The sequence below is a fragment of the Hyperolius riggenbachi genome, chromosome 9 (assembly GCF_040937935.1).
Source record: "Hyperolius riggenbachi isolate aHypRig1 chromosome 9, aHypRig1.pri, whole genome shotgun sequence".
NCBI lineage: Eukaryota > Metazoa > Chordata > Amphibia > Anura > Hyperoliidae > Hyperolius > Hyperolius riggenbachi.
Window position 1 is genome coordinate 237,407,326 of NC_090654.1, and position 27,731 is coordinate 237,435,056.

Sequence of the window (27,731 nt, forward strand, 5' to 3'; positions counted from 1 at the left end):
CTGATTTACCTTGTTAAGAGGTAGAGGAGCAAATATGCAATTAGTCTTGCAAACCATTTATGCATTGAGAGAAGTGCCGTTGCTTACTTGTAGTAATAATAATTATCTGTAATAATACCTTCCAAGCTGCCCACTGTATGTCTGTAGGTCCGTCCATCACACAATGTTCGTATGTATGGTATGTGCTTCTATCCTGCACTGCTCTGATTGGCCGCGGAGCTGTGTTAGTCAACCCCACACACGCCCCCTCCTTCCACACCCCGCTGTGATTGGCTGCGGTGCTGACTGGATAGCGCATGTGTGGCGGGATGATGTTTAGAGAGTTGTTGCGCACACTCCTCAGTGTTCTCCCCAGAATTTTTTTTCAGCCGGGTGGCATGAAAAGTAGCCGGGTGGGCTGATATGAGAGAATGCAGGGCCAGTGTTTCTGTGTGCAATTCTGCTTACAGCATAGGAGGGGGTGAGCCAATGACAGCCGGGTGCTCACCAAAACTAGCCGGGTGGAGCACCCGGCTAAAAGTGCCTGGGGAGAACGCAGCTCTCTTACATGCAACTTTCATGTGAAGTCTAGGCATCTTGCAATTTAGCCTTTCAAACGCACTTTCTACCAATTCTGATACCAAGCTGCATACAATTTACATCAAATTTGCATACCAGCTGGAATGATTAGCATCTCATTAGGCTATATTACTTCCTGAGTGAATTTCAAGTGCTAAAACACTTCTTGCAAGTACATGATCACCCCGCAGTGCAGACACTTTACTGGCAGATTCAATTACTAACTGCCTGTACATACCTTATGGGCCCTTTAGGATGCTGCTCTCTGGGGTATTTCTGGGTGATACTATTGCTTTGGGCATTGATCTCTTTAGCACCACTCCCCACTTAACACACTGCTTCACAAATCCTTCTATTTGATTTTATACCTGCAAAGAATTGGGGGAAAATTAACACTCAATAGTGATTGAAAGGGCCTGGCTAGAAATTTCCAAGGTTCCTTTTCTGACTTCACACTGCCATAATCCTCAAGTAAATGTGAAGGGCTTTCATTTGCTTTACTCCTGTGCAGGAAGGAGGGTACCCCAATAAAGCATCTTTGAATTTCCACTTTGACCCCCTATCCATTCTTTTGACTTGACCATAGGTAATTCTCAGCTGGAAGAACGCTCATTGGTCCAGATCAATGGACCTGTAGGGAATCTTGGAAAAAGATTTACTGATGTTAAAGCTTCCTTTATAAGAGGTGCAACATTGTTGACTGTCGCTGGGTGGGGGTCCTCACTGTTGTTGTGAAGAACCAAGAGGAATACAATTATTGGGCCATACCAGAAGACCTAAAGTACAGTGGTGTATAAATCATTTTCTTTTCTTCCTTATTTTCTTTCAGGGTACTTTTACGTTGGTGCACTGCAGTAGCTGTGTGATTTGGAACAATCTCACCACACCGCAGTTGAAAAGTTGCACTACCCTTTTTAGCCACAGTGCAACCGAAGCAATATATATTAACACACGACTTCCAGTGCACTTTCGGGAGTTGCAGAGTAGCGCACTGCAGCTTGTGTGTTACTTCTGTGGCGCCCGGAGCACGTCCGTCGCATTGCATCACAGTGTGCATGCAGTGTGTCATGTCTCATTGACTTTAAAGTGGACCTGAACTCATGCACAGGACAGAAGGAAAAAATAACGGAAATGCACCCTGTATGTATTTTAAGAGTTCAGCCTGTGTAATTCCCCCTCATTTGTGTCTAATCACTAGTTGTAATTTGATCTTCCCCAGTGTCACATGACTGCCTATGGCAGATAAGCAGATAAGCCCATTTGAAAGCACAGGGTGTTAATAATATGTCTGCTTCCATGAATCAGGAAGTAGAAACTGTGCAGATTTATTGTAGGATTTGTATCAGCTGTAACAAAGAAATATTTTTTTGTTTAAAGGTTATTATGCTGCTGTGTATCTTTTAGAGCAGAGAGGAGTTCTGAGTTCAGGTCCACTTTAATGGCCACTGCGACAAACTGTGGCAGGTCAGAGTACCGTGACGCAGTAAGGCCTAGTGCACACCAGAGCGGTTCTGCTGCAGTTTGCGATCCGCTTGCGGGGGCGGATCCGCTAGGGTAATGTATCTCAATGGGCTGGTGCACACCAGAGCGGGAGGCGTTTTGCAGAAACGCATACTCCCGGGCTGCTGCAGATTTTGGATTGCGGAGGCGTTTCTGCCTCAATGTTAAGTATAGGAAAACCGCAAACCACTCTGAAAAACGGCACTTCAGAGTGGTTTGCCAGGCATTTTTGTTACAGTAGCTGTTCAGTAACAGCTTTACTGTAACAATACATGAAATCTACTACACCAAAACCGCTACACAAAACCGCAAAATGCTAGCTGAAACGCTGCAGAAAAATAAGAAAAAGCGTTTCAAAATCTGCTAGCATTTTGCGGATCTGCTAGCGGTTTTTGGTGTGCACCAGGCCCAAGTGTATACGGAACCTTAAAGAAGTACAGTATTTGCCCCCACTCATTCATTTTAAACGGCCCCAACACCCTATCCTAACATACATTGTAGGTGGGTTTGAGTCCCTTGTCATAGAAATGGACAAAGGTGTTTATAAAAGGGATGGGTGCAAGTGGGAAGATTTCTGCCCCCTCTGTTCTGCAGCTTCCGTTTCCATCCCAGAAAGAACCATATGGACTGGTATTGTAACAGGTTACCATTATGTGATCTCTCTCTCTTCCTCTCCCCCCCCCCCCCTCATATATTGGTCATCTCGTGTAATGATGGGGTGTCTGTAGTAACATGATAAGTGAAAGTGGACCTTGGGCAGGGTCACAGGCACATGCTTCTGTATAGTACCAGTAGGTTAAATGTCGATTGCAGAATCATTGAGCAATAGGAAGATGTTTACAATCTCACCTACAGTATGTTTGCAAAGGTTGTTGCTGTCTGGATGTGATTGTAGACTCTTATCAATTTGTTATATGATGTAACAGGATATGCAATCTTGTATAACTTTAAGCAATATCATTGTTTAAAACGTATTTTATTTAATCAAAGTGCTAGCCTTCTCCAAATTCATGAACATGATTTCACTACAGTATTATTTTTTTGACCGCACATCCTCTTTATTGATATTAGAGATACAGGAAGAAAATGAGATATGACCTAGCAATCAAACACCCATCACAGACAACATAACACCTGACATATTGCCCACATTTGTGAAGGAGCAAGGTGTGGTCTAGAATAGATGATAAATGGTCAGCACCTGAGGGTACACATCAATAAGCGATCTGCTAGCAGGAAATAATTTACATAAAATTCTACAAACTGCAAAGCAATATGACCTAAGAAAATGGGGTGGGGAAAAACCCCGGGCCCTGCCAGGCCATCAACTTCACGGAGTGAAACAAAATACCATATGAACAGCAATAAAGATCCTGTTGACTAAATCCTACAGTATTTAACTAAAACAAAGTTGCAGGCAGGCCTGGATTATCTGTTGGGCTCTGATGGTATAGAAATGATTTGTGGATCTCAAGCCTGTATTCCACTTTGCTGTTTCCAACAGCAAACCACTTCCCCCCCTGTTGTACTTTGTTTTCTGGTTGAACTCGATGGACGTATGTCTTTTTTTTTTTTTTGTTTTTGTTTTTTTTTACCTAAATAACTATGTAAGATGACAGGTCAGCTGAGGTGGGGGGTGGGGGGGGGGGGGAGAGAAATTGAATCCTAAATGTAGGTGCAGGCATTAGTTGCCCACATCACATCCAGATCTCGGTACAGTTGGAGATTTTCCCAGACCCTCATTTAGATTTCACGTCCGATATAGAGCTACCCACGCCACGTCACCTAGATCTCACTTCTGCTGAAGAGCTACCCACACCACACCCACATCCACCTATCACTGCAGCTGGAGAGCAGCCTACGCCGAACCCACATTTAGTTTTTACGACAGATTGAGACCTGCCCATGCCACACCTAGATCTCACTACTGTTGGAGACCTCACCACACCACACCTAGATCTCACTACTATTGAAGACCACACCTAGATCTCACTACTGTTGGAGCCCTGCTTACACCACACCTAGATTTCAGTACTGCTGGATACATATCCACACTACACCCACATCCACCTCTCACTGCAGCTGGAGACCTGCCTACATCCCACCCATAATTAGCTCTTGCTTCAGCTGTCTACACCACATCCAGATTTAAGTGAAGTTTGCTCACACCACACAATTTCAATTCAGATGGACAGCTATAGTGAGAGGTGGTAAGGCAGGTCTGCAGCTGTAGTGAGATGTGAGTGCAGTGTGTGGGCAGGTCTTCATCTGGTGTGAAATGTGGGTGTGGTGTGGGCAGGTTCCAGATTTAGTGAGACCTGGATGTAGCATGGTCTTTGAAACAGGATGCATTTAGAACAATATTTCATTCTCTTTGTAGGCCAGCTCCTGCCTTTGAATGCACTAACTGGCGAGGATAGGGGGGTGTCGAGTACAAGTACAAATTTGCTAGGGGTTATTATTATACATGGGCTTTTTAGCTGGGACAGGAACTGTTAAACTAGAAGCAGTCAACTAGTAATGTGAAAGGGGGTGTCTTGAGGTTAAAAAAAAAACTTGAAATAATGATCAACTGTCACTGAACTGCAATTAAGCTGTTTTTAAAATAATACTGATGTACACGCCAAAATCCTTGTTACCATACGAGTTATCATTGGATCCCCTCATACAATACTAATAAAGTCATTTTTGTTTCACACAGAGGTCCTTCAGGGGTCCGAGCACAGGCCCTGGACAGAGATGGGAACCTTGTGGATGACTTTGTGTTTGATGGAGGTTCTGGTGACATTGCAAGTAGAATCCTTCATGTCAGGAATGCACCGTCCCCAGCAGCCACGTCTTCCATGGCTATAGCGGAAATGATCTGCTCTGAAGTAGAAGGTCGCTTTGGACTGTGAGATAAACTGCTTGCTCTGTGGGTTGGCTAATGGTCAATAGGATCTTCTATACAGGACTTCACTCTGGAAAGTGATGTGTGCTTTTATCATGTCAGAAGATTCCACTGATTTTTAGAGACCGGATCTATAAAAGATGACTGTTTTAAGTACGTTTGTAGATGTAATGATTATGCTGCAACAAATACTTCAGGCAGACACTATTTTACCAGATATGTGCCGTGGTTTGTTTATTGGTTCCTTGAAGAACTCTGCCATAAATAAAAGCTTTGCCATATTTTTTTTTTCCAAGAGTTGTCTTACTCGAATTATGTTATGAGACCATCAGAAAACTGCTATGAGTTATAATTAGTTGTCTGTGGTTACCTTGACTTGGATTTGAAATTCATAAGTAAGTTCAGTACAGAGGCTCCCCAATCTATACACGAGCATGGGACCACCATTGCTGCCCAGGATCCATGAACATCTTCTTACTATTGTGACTAGCCACGCTTGTACAATGTAGGGAGTGTGGCTGCAAACAAGAAGAGGGTCCTGGCCAGCGGTGATGGGGTGAAGGAGGCTTCCCTGTATCCATTTTTTTTTTCAGTTTACAACCCTTCTCCACAGATCAGATCATATAAGACATTTTGAATGCGGTTTACTAAGACCAGTACATTACTTCTAGACTCCCCCCACCCCAATCCACTTACTACACAATAGCTCAAGGACTTTATTTCAGTGAGGGCTCTTTAGTAGGCTTTAAGGTTATTTTTTGATTGTACTTGACCCCTGAAGAGGCATCGGGTCATCAATATCTTATGCTCAGTTTTGAGCGATTAAAGAGGAACTTTAACCTTGGATTGAACTTCATCCCAATCAGTAGCTGATACCATCTTACCCATGAGAAATCTTTACCTTTAGTTCAATTGATCATTGGGGTAAGGGGGAGTGTGTGGGTGGCTGATATTGTGGTAAAACCCCTCCTACAGTGTGATGCCATGGTCATGACAATTTGCTGTCTGTGAACCTCGTTGCCTTGTGGGAAATAATGGCTTCTTCCAACTGCTAAGCAAGCAGTATTTCCTTCTGTTCAAATATATATCTATTTTTATCCACTTCGCATCCAGACCTTGTTTTCCCCTTATTGACCAGAGCAGTTTTGACACTTTAGCGGTGTCCCTTTTTAATCAGCAATAACTTCATCTGTACTCGTGCCACTTAAATTATCTATATATCGTTTTTTTCAAGACAAACTAAGCTTTCATTGGGGGTATTTGGTACAAAGTAAAATGTTCCTCTCTATGCATTTTAATGGGAAAAAGTGGGAAAATTTTTTAAAAAATGCATTGTTGAATTTTGACCAATTCCTGTTTGGAAATAAAAAGTGCGATTGACATAAAAACTGTGCCGCTAGTTAAAGTCGCCCCAGTATAGATATCCAGATGTGTCCCCAGTATCACCGCCTCCCCCAGTATAGTCAGATGTGTCCCCAATATCAGCCCCCCTAGCATAGCCACATGTGTCCTCTGCGTTTGACAGCCCCAGAATAGATCGACAGACGCACCCCCAGGAATAGTGCCCCTCTTTATAGCCATATGTGTCCCCAGATCAGGATTAACCCCATTATGGCCAGATGTACCTCCAGGATTAGTGCTGCCCCCCCCCCATTATAGCCAAATGTGCCCCCAGTATATGATTACTGCCCCCCAGTTGCCCAGATGCACCAAATTAGTAAATCCCCCCCTCCCCTTAGTCAATTAGATGCCCACCAACAAATATGTAACCCCCCCTTTTATTTATCCTACCCCCACCCCCCAGGATCGATAGCCAGATGCCCCCCCCCCCATGAGGCAGCCCCCTCCGTGCAGAAATCCTAAAAAAAATCCAACAGCAAGCAGCCTCACTCACCTACCTCATTCCTGCGACTGTCCTGAAGCCCGATCCTCTGTTCTCCGCACTGCAGTCAGCCGCATATTGCCGGTAACCCGGGTCCCGGCTTGATGACGTCACGGAGGATTTGTACGCCGATTATCAATCCATTTCTTGATCTATTTTCTATTTTTTAACTTCTCACTTTGCAATGTATTGATTTATTTTTCTCCCTACTTTATTATTATTTATTGTATTTATAAAGCGCCAACATATTACGCAGCGCTGAACATTAATTTAGGTTACAGACAATATTTAGGGGTGACATACAGCAATATGACAATACAGGAATACAAGAAAACCAGATCACACACCATAGTATGAGTACCAGGTAATGCTTAGTCATTCACTGGATGGAGCATGGAGATTAGGCAAGTTAGGTTTACTCAGATGCATAGCATGGGTGCACAGTAATGGAGGTGCATGATCAGGTAGGACACAAAAGGAGGAGGACCCTGCCCAAAGGCTTACAGTCTACTTCTATCTTTTGGTAAAGTTCCACTTTAAAGTAAATGTGAAGCAACTGTAAAAAGAAAGTTAGGTACTTGCCTGTGGAGAGGGAAGGCTCTGGATCCCATAGCACATTCCTGGTCCTCTCTGTGTCATTGTTCCAATGCTGTCACCCTCATTGAAGGTTATTGGCTAACTGGTTGAATGTGCCTTTGGGGATCCCTGGAAAGCTTCAGAAGCACTTGCAGTACGGAACTGCCCATCTTTGGAAGCACTTTCAGTACGGAGCTGCCCATCTGTGGAAGCACTTGCAGTATGGAATTGCCCATCTGTGGAAGCGCTTGCAGTACGGAGCTTCCCATCTTCGGAAGCACTTGAAGTACGGAATTGCTAATGTTTGGAAGCACTTGCAGTACGCAGCTGCCCATCTTTGGAAGCACTTGCAGTACGGAGCTGCCCATCTGTGGAAGCACTTGCAGTACGGAGCTTCCCATCTTTGGAAGCACTTGCAGTACGGAGCTTCCCATCTTTGGAAGCACTTGCAGTACGGAGCTTCCCATCTTTGGAAGCACTTGCAGTACGGAGCTTCCCATCTTTGGAAGCACTTGCAGTACGGAGCTTCCCATCTTTGGAAGCACTTGCAGTACGGAGCTTCCCATCTTTGGAAGCACTTGCAGTACGGAGGTTCCCATCTTTGGAAGCACTTGCAGTACGGAGCTTCCCATCTTTGGAAGCACTTGCAGTACGGAGCTTCCCATCTTTGGAAGCACTTGCAGTACGGAGCTTCCCATCTTTGGAAGCACTTGCAGTACGGAGCTGCCCATCTTTGGAAGCACTTGCAGTACGGAGCTGCCCATCTTTGGAAGCACTTGCAGTGCGGAGCTGCCCATCTTTGGAAGCACTTGCAGTACGGAGCTGCCCATCTTTGGAAGCACTTGCAGTACGGAGCTGCCCATCTTTGGAAGCACTTGCAGTACGGAGCTGCTCATCTTTGGAAGCACTTGCAGTACGGAGCTGCCCATCTGTGGAAGCATTCAGGAACCTGAGTGCTTCCAAAGCCTTCTCAGGACTCCGGGAGGTGGCAAATTTGAATGTGGGATAGCGCAGGAACGAGGACACCGAGAGGGTTGAGTTTTGAATGCATTATTACAGTCGCGCTTCAATTACACATGGCAAAATTAAGCTAAAATGCTGCTGGTAATTTCTTTACCAGTTTACCCTACTAGACTGTATAATTTATGATGATGCTTTTATCATATGATTTTGTTTTACAACTGTTCAATACAAATTATTGAAAACAAAAATTAAAAGAAATGTAATTCTGCCTTTTAAACAGCATGAAAAATCTAAATAACATTATATCAGGCAGTTAGTTTATAATAGTCTATTGGTGAAACTTTTAGTCAACATATTGGTGTCAATTCATAAAGCATTACTTCAGCATCGGTAATGCTGAAAACAGATGATTTTACCGAGAACTTAGGAAAATGTCAATTCATCAAGGCTGTTACTGCTTGACAAGTTGAAATTACCAAGCAGTGAGGTAAATTACCGACTTGTGCAGTAAATGCCTCAACACATGTCAATTCATCAAGGTTACAGCATGCGGTAAAATACAGTTCCATTACTGGCAGTTCTTTGTTAGAATCCGTGCGGGACTCAAGGAACTCACAGAAGCAGACGATTACCTATGACTGACAAGAGCAGATGCCAATAGAAACAGCCCCTGTCTCTGCAAGTCCTGTTGATAGGACCCGCAGGTTTCTCAGGCGGGTCCAGCTTCTCTACCCCCAGGCAGACGAGTAGAGAGAGATGTATCAAAACAGGTTATACCTGCCAACCTCTCAAGCCCCATCTACACGATACGATTCTTTGTGCGATTCGATTACGATTCTATTTACGATCCAATTAAATCCGACATGTCCGATCGGTATTCGATTCAATTTGCTTTGCCATTGTTTTGCAATGGCAAATTGAATTGACCCGAATCCCGATCGGAAATGTCGGATTTAATCGGATCTTAAATAAAATCATAATCGAATCGCACAAAGAATCGTATCGTGTAGATTGGGCTTAAGGTTTATGTTTGAAGATGCAGAGGAGCTAGTGGGGAAATCGCCTAAACAGGGCATGTGTACTGTCTTTTGGAAGTACATCTAAGCTGTGGCAATTAAAATGTTAAAAAAGACTAAAAGAGACTAACAGATTTAGAGCAAGCAGAGGCAGTATAACAAACATCTAAAGGGACGTCAGTATGCCTCTTACTATTGTAATGCTGTCTCTGCATGGAAAACAGCATTTAACAACATAGACAACTCACTCTTCTGCTGTTACAATGGGCTTTGGTAAGTTACCAAACTTCTACCACACCTGTGAAAATATTCATGAAATAGCTCACAAGTCTAAAATACCAAATGCTGTATTTTCCCGACTTGTGTTTTTGTTTTTTTGTTTTTTTCATTGAACAGCCTTTGATGAATTGGTGCCATTGATGTATACCGGCCACTTAATGCAAAATGGACATATATAAATGTCCTATTTCTGCACTTTTAGGGTATTGATAAAAGTCCAACTATTTAGCTGAAACATGTGCATGCATGCCACAGTAGCACACAGGCGCGCTCTCATTTGAACCCTTCAGCCTATGGCATGAAGTGGTTAAGGTCTACCATAATTATCCCTGCCTCTTTTGCTTGACATAATGGGAAAATCAAAACAAATCAGCCATGTCCTCTGTTTACTGAGAGTTCCAAAGCCAGTACAAATAATGCCTGGTATCCCAGAATGGTCTGGGAGGAGAATTACACATGTCTAAACAGCCTAGGCTAAACATCGCAGGGAGGGTGAGGTTACATGCCAATATAAAGACATTTTAAAGGCAGTGTATTTGATGCTGAAATCAGGAGCGAGGGGGACAAGGAAGCTGCTGTATTTATTTACTTTTAAGCAATGCCAGTTGCCTGGCAGCCCTGCTGATCCTCTGCTTCATACTTTAAAACATACACCGTGAACAAGCATGCAGCAGATCAGGTGTTTCTGACATTATTGACAGATCTGAGATTAGCTGCATGCTTGTTCTAGGTGTTATGCTAGGTACACCCCATACAATTTTCTGTTAAGGTGCCCATACATCAGGCAACTTGGTCGGCCAAGATTTCGGGCCGAAGTTGCTTGGTCGGGTGCGCTGCGGTACGGCAGTGATTTCCGAGCGAGCGACGAGACGACGAAACCCCCGCCGCAATGTATAAATGTGCCCCCAGTGTGCATTTATACGTTACCTGTCCTGTTGCAGCCTCCACGCGGTGTCCCGTAACCTCCGGGTGGTATTCCGTATGCGCTACTGGCGCATATTGTCTGACGTTGTTGCATAGTGTCTGAAGTCAGATGCTAGGCGCCAGTAGCGTGTATGGATAGCCGCCCGGAGGTTACGGGACACCGCGCGGAGGCTGCAACAGGACAGGTAATGTATAAATGCACACGGGGGGCACATTTATACATTAGGGGGGTAGCAGCAGTGCGGGGGCAGTGGGCTCAGGCGATTCCCTAAAGATTTCATGCTGAAATCAGATGGGAATCTGCCTGTAGCGTATGAGCAGAATTGAAAAGAGACAAACTTTAATCAGATTCGATTAGAGATAAAAATTGTCTCTTTGTCGAATCTGCTCATAATCTTTAGGTCTATGGGCACCTTTAGATTTTCTGTTAGATAATTTCCAACATGTTGGAAATTATCTATCTAACCATCTATCTGCCTAGCAATTAGGCATTGTTCTACTCAGCAGGAGACAACCAGAAGACGATGCACCATAGATAATGACCATTCTCTACCAATACTTTATAGAATATAATCGAACAGAAAAATCTAACAGAAAATCGTATGGTGTGTACTAGCAATGAATCAGACACTACTGCAGCCAAATAGATCAGCTGTACTGCCAGGCATTGTTTAGAAGGACATAAATATGGCAGCCTCCATATTCCTCTTACTTCAGTTGTCCTATAAAGGATGATGGGATGGAAGATAGCCAGAGGAGGGTGATGGAAGTTTTTCCCGCAGTGAGACAGTGTCTGAGAATGCTTTTATTCCTTATTGAGCTAGGGCCTGGAATCATGGATAGAAGAGTAATTTCTGGTGAAGATGAAATAGCATATTATCTCTGACATATCTGTTGCAGTAGACACCGCAGAGCAACTGTAGACAAAGGGGTTCATGGCTTGGATGGTAACAGCAAATCTAATATCCCTGTCCACGCCACAAAGTTCACATAGTGTAAACCCAGCCGAAGGGCAACTGTAACTGAGCATATGTACGCAACCGAAGTTCTGCTGTGACAAGAGAGCACCTCCTCTTTTGCCACCACCTCTTTTGCTTTCTAAATGGATCTCTGGGAACCATGCCTGATGCATCTACAGGATATTTCTCTTTAATGGCTGCAACTAGTATGGCAATTTGAGTGATATCAAGCTAAAAATCTAAATCCTGTTGATCGAGTAGGGTGGAAAATTTGGGTTGATGGCACAGGAATCTGCTTTCATTTGACTGCTTTTGAACGACTGTAGATTGATTGACTGTTTCTGACCATGCACTTTAACATTGCTCTCGTAACTGTGAGTGTATGAAATGTACTTACTCAATTGATTTGGTTGAAATCTATGTTTTGGCGATACTAGTGTGTGGGGCTTTGATCGATTTCTTTTCAAACAATATTTTTTAGTAAAAAAAAAAAAAGGATCAATTCCATCAATTTATCAAAACTTGTAAATGTATGTCTAGTGTTATAATGAGACTTATTAAGGGGCTATTTATACACTTATGGGATGTTTTGGCTCATGTTCCCACAAAATGTTGGCATCCTGTTTAGAAAGATTTGTGAGACGTATTTCTAGTGCCACATTGCATCTCTACACAAGAATAGCTTTCCCATCAGAAGGGGCCAGATGTCAACCAAGTCATGGGACCAAAGAAGAGCTTGTGATCAGCCCCTGCTAACTGCCAATCACAGTAGTCTGAGTGCCTCATTCTCTCTCACATCAGTCAGGTCACACAGCATTTTCAATATCATAAGCCCCGTTTTAAGCTATGTACACACGCTGGTTTGAACTCGGCCGTGTCGGACGGATAGATCTTTAGTGATCCCCGAGCACTGCCTGATCACGTTGTTCTCCCCCACCCATGCTAACACTCTGTCCTGTGCTGCTTGACCCTCCGCCCCCTCCATAGCAAAAATACATGGTGCATCTGCACTGGGCACCAGTGGCATACCGAAGGAATTTTACATCCGATGCTGATTATTTACAGACAACCCCAAAAACAATTTTTTGATGGGAGGGTTGACGGGTCTGGACACCGAGCGTGTCGCTGCAAGTTTTGGGGGATTTTTGGGGAAAAGGAGTCATCAGGATGTGGATGGAGCTAACTGTTATGAAACTGTACTCTGCAATGCTGCAGAGGATGTCAGTGCCACTGGCTTCTGCAACAGCAGACTGCCCTGCATTATTGATTAATTACTCTGATCAGGATAAATGATTAATAGTCTAGGGCACTCCGGTATTACAGCAGCCAGTGCACATAACTTCTAATGACAGGCAACTTCGGAAGCATTAAACACATCCTGACACCTCTCCCTGCTAATGTCCCAGCTGCAGCACAGCAATCATTCTCTCTACTCACCCTGCTGCTCTGCACATTCACTCACTGCAGGCTGTGTGTAGAGAGCGAGGAGACACATTGCCCATGGGATAGGAAGGGGGAGGGGTGACACATCTTGTGCCAGATGTAGTACAGTCCCCTGCACTGCCTGCTGTTATTTTCCCAGATGTTGCCCAAACTATGAAAAAAGGTCCCAAGTGCACTTTTGCCCAAGGGATCACGTGCCAATCCCTGCCAGGTGACAGAAATGCCTCAGTGAGTATGAGGTTTAAGAGCTGGTAGCTGGAAGAGAAATGCTCATCACAGCAGTGTTACCACAAAAAAAACAAAAACAAAACATATAAGCTATGTACACATGCTTGATTAAAGTCATCTGAGGCGGCCGGTAACGACCACCTCAGCCAATAATCAGGCATGTGTACAGTGTCCCCCAGACCGCCTACCTGCAAGCAATCCGCTCCTCCACCTGCCGTGTGACATCACGCATGTCATGTGCCACTCCATTTCTCGATCAAAAAAAAAAAAAAACAACCTTTCGATTCCTTGGCCCAATCAATCCCTTTAATAATTGAATTGGGGTAAAATTGATTAGAAAAATTGTAACGTGTGTGGTCATTTTTAACCTTACAATATATGTCTTCATCGCAAACTCAGTGTTCCATCACCTTCTTGGAATAGATTTACCAAATATAATTATAATTAGACCTGAATCACGGGGTCTATTACAGACTCAAAAAGATCAGTAGCTCTCTCTCCTCCTGCCAATCTCCCTCTCCAACCAATAGTTCTCAAGAGTTCCAGATACCAGTCCAGAGATATCATAAAAAAATAAAATAATATAATCGCCTCTAAGTGTAGCTTTTTTAAGACCATTTATTAATGTTAGTATGGAAAACAAAATGCAATGTGCATTTTGCGGTGCAATGCCCCACCCCCACCGCACCGCGATGCACAGAATCACAAACATATGACAATGCGGCAGTGACGTACTCCCTGCTGGACAGAAGGTATGTCACTGGGATTCCCGGGTTTTCCTGTCGTTCCGAGCATGCGTGCCCCAACGCCAACATTTTTATAATCTCTGCGTCGTCCATTTACTTACATTACTGTCGCCGCTGAAGTCGGACAGTAATGTTACCTTTTTGGTGGTTTGTCAGTGGATCGGTTGCTTCCGGCGCAACGGGACGTGAAGCGGTAAGTGTGCTAGACTCCATTGCTTTGCATTGTCGTTGCATTACCCTGCTGTGAAATAGGGTAACACAACGCAGCATTTCGAAGCAAGTGTAAAAGGGGCCTCATTCTTTAAAAAAGCACTCCATGGAAAGGACCTATACAAAGTTTCTGGCCATTGAATTGTGTCACTCTTTCAGGGATTGCTTTTAGCCTTTGTTCACACCAAAAATCTCAATCGTTAGTGCTTAGCCATTTTACAAAGTTATTTTCAGAGCAATTTTTGAATAAATATGCGTTCACATTCATTCAAGCTGAATCGCTCTAAAAAATGCTGCATGCAGTGCGTATGCAATTTTAAAAGAATCACAGTGTTGCTGAGGAAATGGCCTATAATGTTAGTCTATAGCCTGCATGAAAATTGCATTGCTGCACAATTCACAATGAGATTTTGATCTAGTAATGCAATTTCCACATGCATCAGCTGAAAGCAGTTGACTGTCGGCAAAAGGAATCACACGCAGGGTGCAAAAAAAGTACTATATGCAGCAACGTTTTTCCCCGCATGCGGGAGCTGCATTAATGTGCAAGACAGCTAATTTCAGCACAGAGCTGCTAGGATAATTTGGGCACCGCCATAGGTCATGAAAATTAAGGCTACAGCAGTGCTCAGTGACTTATTTGGGTGCTGGCGATTGCCGGAGCTCAAATCAGAAAAAAAAAGAGGTAATTCGGCCGCTAGCGACAGCCGGTGCTGGAATTACGTGCAACCCCCCTCCTCGGGGTTGCAACATAAACCAAATTTCTGATCTGATCAATACTCATGCTTTGCAATGAGGTGAGGGGACTTTCACCAGGCACAGGGTGAGTCTTTTCACCGTACGCCGAAATTTGGCCACGGCCATTTTACACGTATGCCCAATGTGAGCCAACACATTTATTAACATGGGCTGTTACATTAGAAGTGTTTCTGTATGTGTGGAAAAAGTGTGTGCAATTCTCCCAAATGTGACGTTTCTGCGTTTTTCTCTGCATTTGAATTTCTGAATTTGCGTGTTTGAATGTATTTGCATTTATAATAATCTGCCTTTTTAGCAAGAGAGGAAAAAAATGCACTTCATAAAACAAAAATTGGCAGTGGACAACTATGGCAGTTTTTCCATGGACCCAAGTGTGATCCCTGCTTCAGGCATTCGTCAGCCGTCTATGGAAATTGCGAGATGCAATCTTATGCGGCAGGTACTCAGTTTTTTATTTGCATGTGAATCGTGGTAGAAAAGTTGTATAAAGAGAAACTCCGACCAAGAATTGAACTTTATCCCAATCAGTAGCTGATACCCCCTTTTACTTGAGAAATCTATTCCTTTTCACAAACAGACCATCAGGGGGTGCTGTATGGCTGATATTGTGGTGAAGCCCCTCCCACAAAGAAATTCTGAGTATGTACTCTTGGCAGTTTCCTGTCTGTGAACCCTGTTGCATTGTGGGAAATGGCTGTTTACAGCTGTTTCCAACTGCCTAAACAGCAAGCAGCAGCTACATCACTTGCCAGCAGTAAAAATGTCACCATGTGATAAATGTCAGAATATAAATCAGAGATTTAAAATATTTTACAATGGGCAAACACTGACTAAATCATTTATACATAATTATTGTAATAATGAAACACTTTTTTTATTACATTATTTTCACTGGAGTTCCTCTTTAAGGCCTGGTGCACACCAAAAACCGCTAGCAGATCCGCAAAATGCTAGCAGATTTTGAAACGCTTTTTGTTATTTTTCTATGGCGTTTTGCTAGCGTTTTGCGGATTGCTGCAGCGGATTTCAGTATAGTAGATTTCATATATTGTTACAGTAAAGCTGTTACTGAACAGCTTCTGTAACAAAAACGCCGGCAAAACCGATCTGAACAGGCGATTTTCAGAGCGGTTTGCGTTTTTCCTATACTTAACATTGAGGCAGAAACGCACCCGCAATCCAAAAAATGCCTCACCCCGGGAGTATGCGTTTCAGCAAAACGCCTCCTGCTCTGGTGTGCACCACCCCATTGAGATACATTGACCAAGCGGATCCGCAGCCGCAAGCGGATGCAGAAACGCTGAAAAAGCCGATCGGTGTGCACCAGCCCTAAGGCCTTGTTCACATTATAAATCGCCAGCTCTGTCGCAAGCGATGAGCGATTTATTGAGCTTTTTTCAAAGCGCTTTTCCCTGTGCTTTGAACTTAGAAAAGCGCTTTTGTAAGCGCTTTTCTAAGCGCTTTTGCTGAGCGATTGAGATTTTCACTTCCTGACGTCAGTCAGGAAGTGAACCTTTTGACCCGGAAAAGAATAAATACAATGTATTTATTCTTAAAAGCGCTTGGGAAATCTCTACACAAAGTGATTTTTCAAGCGTTTTGTGCTTTTCCTATACCTTCCATTATAGTAAAAGCGATTAAAAAATTGTACATCTAGCGCGTTTGCGTTTTGCTGAAAATGTGACCGCTTACATGTGAACACTCTCATAGGAAATCATTGCACAATTGCTTTTAGGGCGATTTCTCGCCAGAGCTTAAAAAAATCTGCAAACACTCATCAAGCCCTAAGCAAGTGTGGTCCCAGCTTTATTGCGCAATCGCAATGTGTTAGTTTAAAACAGTGGCTGCGATTTCCATTTCAAACTGCGTGCTTGTGTTTTGTAAATTGCATGCAATCAGACTCTCACCACAAAACACAAGCACAGCAGGATAGTGTAAAAGAGCCCTAAAATCCATGCTTTTCTGCGCAAATCGCTGTACTCCCAGCCTAAAGGAAATCCTAAAAATGACCATGAGATGGATTTTTACCACATTCTGCAAGTCCTGGTTCACATAGCTGGATCTCAAACGGTGCTTTGGACAGTTCACTGTATGCTTGGACGGTATTTCCTCTCTGGTTTGAGTCGGTAGCAGATGTGTTTCCACCATACGTTTTCTATGGAACACACATCTGTATCCATTGTGTTTTGTTGCAACAGAAAGTATAATCACATTGCAATGTAGTGCAATGTATGTTCCGTTATGTTACGTTTCGCATCAATAGTGCAGTGTGGAAGGTTCCATCAGAACAGCGCAATGTATGCTGTGCGTTTAACGGACGTGTGTGTTTACAGAGGCAGTGAAGCATACTTTCAATGTTCTGTTTGCTTCGCCTCACACTCTTAACGTGTGATGTGACTTTTCACCTGCATAGTGTGTAAGGGCGTGTTCACACCTAGGGCATTTTCACTATTTCTTAAAGAGACTCTGTAACAACAAAAACCTCCCCTGGGGGGTACTCACCTCGGGTGGGGGAAGCCTCCGGATCCTAATGAGGCTTCCCACGCTGTCCTCTGTCCCACGGGGGTCTCGCCGCAGCCCTCCGAACAGCCGGCGACTGTGCCGACTGTCAGTTCAATATTTACCTTTGCTGGCTCCAGCGGGGGCGCTGTGGCGACTTTCGGCACGGAAATAGACGGAAATACCCGATCTCCGTCGGGTCCGCTCTACTGCGCAGGCGCCGGAAACTTGCGCCTGCGCAGTAGAGCAGACCCGACGGCGATCGGGTATTTCCGCCTACTTCGGCGCCGAGAGGCATCAGAGCGCCTGCGCAGGAGCCAGGAAGGTAAATATTGCGTCACCGCTGCACGGAGGGCTACAGCGAGACCCCCGAGGGACGCAGGACGGCGTGGGAAGCCTCATTAGGATCCTGAGGCTTCCCCCACCCGAGGTGAGTACCCCCCAGGGGCCGTTTTGTCGTTACAGTTCCTCTTTAAGCGCCAGCGATTTTGAAAATCGTCTTAAAAGCGCTTGTGCAATGAATCCTTATGGGACTGTTTATATCTGCGCGTTTCCTCAGCTTTCCGCTGACCAAAGCACTACCTGCACCATTTTTAGGGTGATTTTGCTACAATGGAAGGTAAAGGAAAAACGCAAAAACTCTGGCGATTGCGTTTGTGCTTTTAAGAATAAACACATTTTATTTATTATTTTCCGGGTCAAAGAGTTCACTTCCTGATTTGCGTCAGGAAGTGAAAAAAAAATGCTCTGTAAAAGCGCTTTGAAAAGCGCTTTACACAAAATCGTAGCGCGCAGGTAAGCGCCGGGAGGGGCTTCAGTGATTTTAATGTGAACAATGCCTGAGTAGCCTTAAAAAGGTGCAAGAAACAAGTATGTTGCATTATTGATCAGGGCATCATTTTACCTTCTTGTAAATATGCTTCTAGCGGCTCTAGCTCAACTAAACTCCCTAGGTTACCATTTGTCAGCCCATTTGTCAGGTGCCTCTTTTGAGAAGCAATGCCAGCACATTACAATGCAAGTATGCATCTGAATCCCCCTAGCCGTATTTGCACACATCCTAGTATACCCAACCAATTTTGATTGGTCAATCATTGGCCAATTTTACCACTACCATGTAGTGTGAGAGCTCACCTGCCCAATATAATATACTGTATTAGCATTTGGAGACAGGATTGCAAAGTAACAGGATTGCAATGTCGCATTGTGTGTTACTCATGCAATGTGACACATACAGTGATGCGCACAGTGCATGAAAAGTGTGCTGCGCTTCAACTATAAGGGTTCTTTCACAGTGATACGCTCACAACGCACTGGTGCCGAAAAGTCGCATTGCCCCAGAGACGTAATTAGAAATCATATAGCCCCCCAGCAAAACTTTGATGGGGCTTCCCAATGTTAACACCCTTCCCTTGCCTACCCCTGGTGACCCTCACTGCCTGGAGGCCCATCTTGCAAAGGTCATAAAACACGAAGCACTTCATTTCGGAGCTGAGCTCCAGGGATGGGCTTTCGTGTACGGCAGTACTTGAATTTCGAGTGCTAATGAGGGTTAATTACTGCACATGTGACCGCGGGATGGGAGGGTTAACTTACCAAGAAGTCCGGGGATCCTATGCGTGTCACCGCTGTAATACGCGACCTATGGGACGCTTTCCATTACTCACTACCGCACTTCCTCCTTCTGCTGGACGTAGGACATGGACGTGCGGTAGTGAGTGGTGGAATGCGGGACTCTGGTGATCGCCAGACCCCGAATTACATCTCGGAGGGGTAATAGTATTTAATGCCGCCTGGGAGTTTAGCGGTAGCATGGAGAGCCGTCATTCAACTCGCCCGGCGCCTGGATACTATGTACCCCATAAAACAAGTGTGGACATTGTAATCTTCACACTCATAATATGTGTAGCTACAAAAACACCTGATCTGAAGCATGGACCCCTTTATTGGAGGGAGTGAAGTAGTTGTTGGGGCCCCTCTTACAGCTCCAAGCCCCCCTGCAGTTGCCGGGGCTGCTTCCCTGTAGTTACGCCGCTGTATCACACCTTAGAAATAGGATATGACATATACTGTGAAAATAGTCCAATCCCGTCAAGGTGGAATTCGAATAGTCCATTATCAAGCTACACAAATTTGTATACAGAATTTGCATAATTCTACATCAGCTCTGAATTATTTGCCCCATTCTTACTGACTGTCCCTAGTTATCCCTTATCTAACCTGTCATTTCGGCCAGTCGGCGCATGCACAGTGCGCTCCTCCGTCTCGCTCCTGTAGCTGGGGGCGAAACGGAGGAGCGCACTGCACATGCACTGACTGGCCAAAATGATGGGACCCGTTACCGAAGATGCAGAAGCCTGAGGATGGCGCCGTGGGAGCAATAACGCTGGAGGGGGCTGAGGAAGCTCCGGGTATGTATACATTTTTTGTATTCACTCTTCTCTGGTACAATTTAAAGCCTGGTACACCGAAGCAGGTGGTTACTACGTTTAGCGCAGAAACTAGGCGCCCCCATAGCAGCAATGTTATACGTGTGGGGCGCATCCCCGTCCGAGTTGCAACGACTCAGAGGGGGAATAGTATTTTTTTCGCCGCTGGGAATTTGAGTGACAGCCGTTGTTTGGCTCACCCTGCACCCAGCTCACCGGCGGCATACATATACGTATGTTGGTAGTACACAGCTTCAGCCAATCACTGACCAATGTTACCACCTACCTGTAGTCTAAGGCGCTGCCGTGCCCATTTCGGCATGCGTATAGCATGCGACACGCAAGAACCGCAGCCGTTCCCATCATATGTGCTGCACAGCAGTGCGATGCGCTATCACACTGCTGCATGCATTTTTAGGGAATCACAGTGCTGACATATTCACTATAGTGAATGGGATCAGCAGCGTATAGCGACACAGATGGCGTGCGATAATATGGGTTGCGTTCCAATTGCATGGCCTTCTCCGCAAAATGATGTAAATGAGGCCTGAGTGTTTACCTACAAAATCTGCTCATAGTAATCAAAATCTGTCTGTTGACCTTCATACATCATACTACATATTGGTGGTAAAATTGGCCAATCAAAAATTGAAAGTGTACCAGGCTTTTAAGTTCAAAAGTACAGATTTTTGGTGAGCTTGGGAAATGGTGAATTTGAACCACAGAAAATGTTGAATCTTGTTTCACATTTTTTTTTTTCAATTCTCTTTACAATGTTCATTCTATCCAAATTGTATAAAGATGTAGAGCTCCATGTTAAACACTGGAATGCTCAGTTATAATTTATAATCATTGGTGTATTACGCTAGAGTTTCTGGTGGTCCCCAGTGGAGCTATTCCAGGAATAGCAGTTTCCAGGGACAGGTTTCCCCCCTCCTCTCCTGTGTCCTGTGTGGAAAGTTGCGGCGGCTCCTCCCCGGCCCTCCCCCCGCCGGTCCCGGGCATGCTCGCTGCACCGTGCTGGGGCTGGGCTGACATTTCAGGACACGGTCCCATAGGAAGCCGGATCCCATCACAAAAACATCCCCCCATCCAGCAGCCTGAGGCGGGCCCAGCATGAAGGAGCGGGGGGCAGCCAGGGGCCCTATCCCGCCGGCAGCATACAACGCAGCCCTCCCTGCTGCAAAGGAGACGCAGGCCCGAGCAAGCCTGCGCTGTGTCTGAGAGGACTGTGCTGGAGAGCGGCAGGGACAGCGGCCTGATCCGTGCTGGAGGAGAGAGTGGCCTGTGGCTGTCACACAGATACTGGCCTCCTGTAACCCAGGCTGTGCTGGAGAGTAGCAGAGCTGAGGATTCTGTGCATTGGAGATAGCAACAGCTGTAACCCTCTGGGCTGGAGAGACAGCATAGTGTCTCCCCCTCTCTGGACTACAGAGGCATCAGAGCTGTACCCCTCTGGGCTGGAGTGACAGCACAGCGTCTTCCCTTCTCTGGACTATAGAGACACCAGAACTGTACCCCTCTGTGCTGGAGCGACAGCACTGTGTCTCCCCATCTCTGGCTTTGAGACACCAGAGCTATACCCCTCTGGGCTGGAGTGGCAGCATAGTGTCTCCCCCTCTCTGGACTACAAAGGGATCAGACCTGTACCCCTCTTTGGTTAGGAGTGACATCAAAGCTGTGCCTCTTGGACTTGGAGTGACATCAGAACTGTACCCCTCTGGGCTGGAGAGACAGCACACCATTCCCCCACCCCCTCTGGACTACAGAGGCATCAGAACTGTACCCCTCTGGGCTGGAGAGACAGCACAGCATCTCCCCCTCTGTGGACTACAGAGGCGTCAGAGCTGTACCCCTCTTTGGTTTGGAGTGACATCAGAACTGTACCCCTCTTTGGTTTGACATCAGAGCTGTACCCATCTTTTGGTTTGGAGTGACATCAGAGCTGTACCACTCTTTGGTTTGGCGTGACATCAGAGCTGTACCCTTCTGGGTTAGCGAGACAACATAGCATATACCCCAATCAGCAGTATAGTCAACAGACCTATCCCCTAGAGTCAGTTTTGCTGTACCCTCCACTGTGCTAGAGTCAGCAGAGCAGCATCTCTCCCAGTCCTTGACAACAATATTGTACCTCATTTGAGAGTCCAGTGAAAACGTTCTCCTGTGCCTCCTAGAATCAGTAGTTGCACCCCTGTCCATGCTAAAGAGTCTGCTATTTTGAAAGCTTGTGTGTTGTTTTTTGGTATCTTGCAGCATTGTACACCAACCCAGGCTAGACAGTGAATAACCCCTGTATTCCTGACTGCACTAGTGGATTATTAGAGCTGAGCTCCTAGCTGTGGTAGTCAGCAGCATTGCAGTCCAGTTAAAAGCATAACTGTCTTGCATGCATTAGAGAGCACCATTGTTGACTTTCATAGTAAAGACTCAACTATACTATTGTCCTGTATGTATAAAATTTGCTTGACCTGGAACCCCTTTGTTCGATAAAATGCTAGAGCCCGTTTATGTGCCAGATACTAAACTGCACAGTAGTAGCGATTTGCCTTAACAAGTCTGTGGCATTGTGTCTGGTAGAAAACCGAAGGGCTCCCGACCTCTGGTACAAGTATAGTAGCTCTGATCTGAGCAGACCAGGCTAGAGAGTGTTTTGGAAGCAGCACGGCAGCTTGCTCAGGGCCTCACAGAAGACAGTCGGAAGAGTGTTGTGGAACCTCTGCTCTGGTCTTCGGTAGACAGAGGACAGCCTGAACATTACTACAGCCCAGCTCTGGGCTAGAGTCAGACTGAGTCCCATGAGGCCAGCACCATGCAGCAATCACCACAGAACTACGACTTCTTCAGTGACGAGAACAGCACCAAATGGCGTGGACTGTTTGTACCAGCATTAAAGAAGGTGAGTGCTGGGGCTGGAGAGAAGACTGGGGCGCTATCTCTTCATTCTTTAGATTAGTGACAGGTACCGCCGGTCTCTCAGCTTTGTTTGGAACTCCAAGTCCCATGCTGTCTATGCTACTCATAGTCCAAGACTGTGGTTGTATAGAGAAGTTTAATCCCAATAGGTGTTCACTGCACCCACTAAATAGTTTTTGGGAGGATGTCCAGAAAAATAGGTGCTAGTCTACTTTAGAGGACCCAGCAGGAAACCTCATAGGTAAATTCAGCTAGTGTGATTAGGTGGACAGCACCCTCTCAAACGGCTAGGTTTCTAATAGGTTGTAGTAAACTACGCCCACGCTATTTTTCCAATCACAGCGCTTTGTTCTGTAAGAGCGCTGTGATTGGAGAACTGTTTCTTATTAGTTTTCCTACTTCCTCTTAAAGAACCTCTGTCACTAAAATCCTAAAATTTAAAATACATGTAAATATATACAAATAAGAAGTACGTTTCTTCCAGGGCTGTGGAGTGGGAGTCGATGAGACGGAGTCGGGGCAATTTTGGGCACCGGAGTTGGAGTCGGAGTCGTTGATTTCATAAACTGAGGAGTCGGATGATTTTTGTACAAAATCCACAGCCCTGTTAAGTATTAGACTGAGGAGTCGGAGTCTGAGCCATTTTGGGTACCTGGAGTTGGAGTCGTGGTTTCAGAAACTGAGGAGTTGGAGTCGGAAGATTTTTGTACCGACTCCACAGCCCTGGTTTCTTCCAGAGTAAAATTAGCCATACATAACTTTTCTCTTATGTTGCTGTCACGTACTGTAAGTAGTAGAAATCTGACAGATTTTGGACTAGCCCATCTTTTCACGGGGGGTTCTCAGGGTTTTCTTTATTTTTAAAAGCACTTAGTGAATGGCAGTTGCTCCTTTCAACTGCCAAAGACGTGTACGGTGAGCAGGGAGGCTGGCCAGCATCAGTAAATCTTTTTCAGGGAATGTCTTTTTAAAGAATAAAGGCCATGCTGAGAATCTCCCATATAGAGATGGACTAGCCCAAAACTTGTCGGAAATGTCAGATTTCTGCTACTTACTGTAAGTGATAGCAACATAGGAGAAAAGTAATTTATAGCTCATTTTACTCTGGAAGAAATGTACTTTTTGTTTGTATGTGTTTTAAATTTTAATATTTTCACAACAGTTCCTCTTTAAAGTAGACTAGCAGTGAAAAATACGGTATGTTTCTCAAAATTGCGTTTTATTCAATTGTAACGTACACCACGTGTTTTCCAGCTCAAATTAAATGCAGAATAGTGCAATGAGTCATTTTGAAGTTATATACTGTACAAAAACAGTGTTTGACTCCTTGATATATTATGAGGTTATATGTAGACGCGACAACACTAGTCCGTTTTAGACCCTAACAGGTCCTTTGTCAAAAACGCTTTTCAAGGCAAGTTATTACTGTAAGGGGATTAAGTGCATTAATCCTAAAGTGCCACTGCTGTAAAGCAAGCCAGGCTAGGACTGGACAAATACCAGGTAGCCTAGTCTAGCACCTAAAGGTGGCCATACATCAGGCGACTTGGCGGCCGATCAACCATCCAATTTGATTATTATCATAGTATTGGATGAAAATTGGTGCCTCCAAGTGCATGCCTGACAATTGTGTGACGAAAATTGGTCGCATTCTTGATCGCGCCTGCTGCAAGATGTTGGGTGGGCTTTGGGAATGGCGTGCAATTTTGCGACGCTCGAACGAGACAAACCCCCTGATGTCCCCTAATGTAAAATGTCCCCCTGTGACCAGTGTAAGGTATACATTACCTGTCCGGCCTGCGCTTGTCCTTCCGCTGCTCCAGGGGCACTCTGCTGTCCATACCTGTGCGCCACACGTGGTGTCCTAGTAAGGGCGCGCGTGCTGTCACACATGCGCACCCTTACTATACCAGGAAACCACATGGGGCGCACATGAATGCAGGAGGAATCTCGGAAGCCAGCGGAGGACAAGCGCAGGCCACGGACAGGTAATGTATATTTTACACTGGGCACCGGGGGGACATTTTACATTAGGGCACAGCGACAGATGCGGCGCACAAGGCCGATTCTGGATCAATTTCAGCATCAAATTGATTGGGAATTGATCTGCGGTGTATGGGCAGCTGTCAGATCTCTCTCTAATCAGATTCTATTAGAGAGAGATTTGTTTTTTGGTCGAATCTGCCCTTACATCGCTAGATGTACGGGTACCTTAACTTTTTAGTTATGTTGCCAATGGCACTGGCCTCCAAGAGTTTCTTCCTGACTTCTGACTGCTAATATGCACGTTTAATGCATCTTAAGCCTGGTGCACACTTCCAATTTGGCCATTTTTACCCCTTCCATGTGGTGTGAGAGCTCACCTACACAAGCTGGTCCATAGCATTCAAAAATGGTGGTCTTCATAATGTGGAGAGGTGGTAAAATTGCTTAGTGGCAAATCAAAATTGGATGTGTATGCCTCCTTAGAATTTGCTCAAGAAAAAGCAAGAAGTTCATTTAATTGGTCCAGTTCTAAACTGTGAACAATTTGCATTAAATTTGTATGCAAGCCAGAATTGTTAGCATCTTCCGACCGGCTCCTGAGCTCTAGATTTGTCTTTCCACATTATAGCTGTATTGTCCATACATGGTCTCATTAGGGGGTTCGGAAAAGAACAAACTAGGACATGGGAATCTTTCCTGCAGTGTGTTGCGCTTGTTCCCACAAATGAGGACGGCCTGCGGCTTTCCTGCTGGAAACGTGGATATGTAGTCTCTACACAACTAGAGAAAATCGGTGCTTTCTGTAGGTAAGTATTCGTATACTGACTCAGAAATGAGGAAGATTCAAGGGCTGTGGCGTCGGTACAAAAATCATCCGACTCCTCGGTTTATGAAACTACCGACTCAGACTCCAACTCCGTCTCCAGGTACCCAAAATGGCTCCGGCTCCTTAGTCTACTTAGTAGATTTGGTACAAAAATCATCCGACTCAGACTCCTCAGTTTATGAAACCACCAACTCTGACTTTAACTCCAGGTACCCAAAATTGCTCTGACTCCACAGCTCTGGTTGCCATGGCTGCAAAAAGTGCAGTTTGAGCTTATTGAGTTATATCGCAGGATTGCTGAAACGAAAGTGAAATAGCAGCCATGCAGTTGTGTATCCGGGTATCTCAGGATTTATCGCAAGAATTCATCTGACTCCGACTCCTCAGTTTATGAAGCCCATGACTCTGACACAAACTCTAGGTACCCAAAATTACTCCAACTCCTTGACTCTGACTCCACAGCCGAGGAAGATTCAGCTGAACAATTTGCGCTGCGATAGGAGTTTCTTCTGTATCTACCATGCATACTCGTTTGCAATAAGCCAGCAACATAAAATAAAAAAAAGCAGGTGAAACCCAAAGGAATAAGACATGTTGAACTTGATTTGCAAAGGAAAAATGAAAGCCATAAGGAGTTGCCGAAGCTGAGGTTCAGAAACCAATACTTACTTACCTAAGGAGAAGAAAGCCTCTAGATCCTCCAGAGACTTCTGCCCGGGATCCTCCAGCTGATCTGGGCCGTGTTTCTCTTCTGGCACGAGTGCAGCCATGGCTGTGTCTGCGCAGTAGCATGGAGATGCTTCTGCACTAGCGGGTCTGGCTCACTGCTCAGACGCGGCCGTACTTGCGCAGGCTCCGTGCAGCCGTGCCTAAAGAGGAACGCGGCCCCAATCAGATTGCCGACAAGCCCTGGTTGGTAATCTTTGTAGGGTCTGTGAGGGCCAATGGAGGACCGGAGGACATAGTGGGAAGGAGGCTTCCCTCTTCTTAGCAAAGTAAGGGAAGCTTACGCTGCATAACAGTGTAAATTTGCTGCCCCATCAAAATATCTCAACACTAAATTAAAGGAACCCTGAGTTCTCTGTAAAAATGCAATCTGGACTTACCTGGGGTTTCCTCCAACCCACAGTAGCCAGCGAGGTCCCTGGTGTTCTCCTAAAGTCTGTGGTCAAAGACAGTCATGTCTTTAGGATGTGGACACAACGCGCTAATATGAACCTTCTCATAGAGATTCATTGCAAAAGCGTTTTGAATGAGACCTAAAGGTTATTATGCTGTTGTATAGCTTTTAGAGCACAGAGGAAGTTCTGAGTTCAGGTCTTCTTTAGACTCTGTAAGTAAATGATTCTCAGAGACAGGCCTGTGAATGAGGATGAGCAAGTACATCCTGGCATATATGGGTGGTCACCTCTCACCAATGCGTTGCACCCCAATCTCCATCACTCAGACATTTCCGCATTCACAGCAAAGCACCTGTACACGCCAGGACAGCTTTGACTTTTGTAAAACTGCCCTCGCTAATCTGTGAACTGTATTAATTCACAAATGACTTTTTATTAAGGGCTGTGGAGTTGGAGTGAAAGCAATTTTTGGGTACCCGGAGTTGATGGCTTCATAAACTGAGGAGTCTGAGTTGTGGTCGGATGATTTTTGAACTGACTCCGCAGCCCTGCCAGTGCAGTGGAGTCGAGGAGTCGGAGCAATTTTTGGGTACCTGGAGTCAAAGGTATCATAAACGGAGAAGTCGGATGATTTTTGTACCAACTCCACAACACTGCTTTTCATAGGTGGTGAGTCTTTCCAAACTTCATGTGTGTTAGATCAGAAAACAGCAAGCACTACTAAAAGGATAGTGAAAGAGTTGTGGAATCACAGTGACATACATGCACATTTAGGCCCAGTGCACACCAAAAACCTCTAGCAGATCTGCAAATCACTAGAGATGTTTGAAGCAGATTTCAGAGCGATTCTAGGTATGCTCAGGGCCCGTTCACACTTATAATCGCAAAACCTTGCAGGAGTGATTTTTCCCACGATTAACGTGGAAAAATCACTGGACACTGCGGCGGTTTTGGAGCGATTGCGATCGCTAATCGCAGAACGCTCGTCGCCGGCAAGCCGCCGCATGCAGCGCGGTTGCGG

The 27,731-nt window shown here is 45.1% G+C and overlaps 2 protein-coding genes across 5 annotated transcripts in view; both read left to right on the plus strand.

Moving 5' to 3' along the window:
• LOC137533042 (L-2-hydroxyglutarate dehydrogenase, mitochondrial-like) overlaps positions 1–5,243 on the plus strand; it is a 42,252-nt gene extending 37,009 nt beyond the window's left edge. For all 3 annotated transcript variants that reach the window (XM_068254181.1, XM_068254183.1, XM_068254182.1), the window contains one exon: positions 4,760–5,243. In XM_068254181.1, coding sequence (XP_068110282.1) covers positions 4,760–4,955 — 196 coding nt within the window. In that variant the 3' untranslated portion in view covers positions 4,956–5,243. The remainder of the gene's footprint in view (positions 1–4,759) is intronic.
• Positions 5,244–20,865: 15,622 nt separating this feature from the next.
• The window catches only part of LOC137533041 (son of sevenless homolog 2-like), a 119,333-nt gene continuing 112,467 nt past the window's right edge, over positions 20,866–27,731 (plus strand). For both annotated transcript variants that reach the window (XM_068254179.1, XM_068254180.1), the window contains exon 1: positions 20,866–22,760. In XM_068254179.1, the coding sequence (XP_068110280.1) occupies positions 22,674–22,760 (87 nt within the window). In that variant the 5' untranslated portion in view covers positions 20,866–22,673. The remainder of the gene's footprint in view (positions 22,761–27,731) is intronic.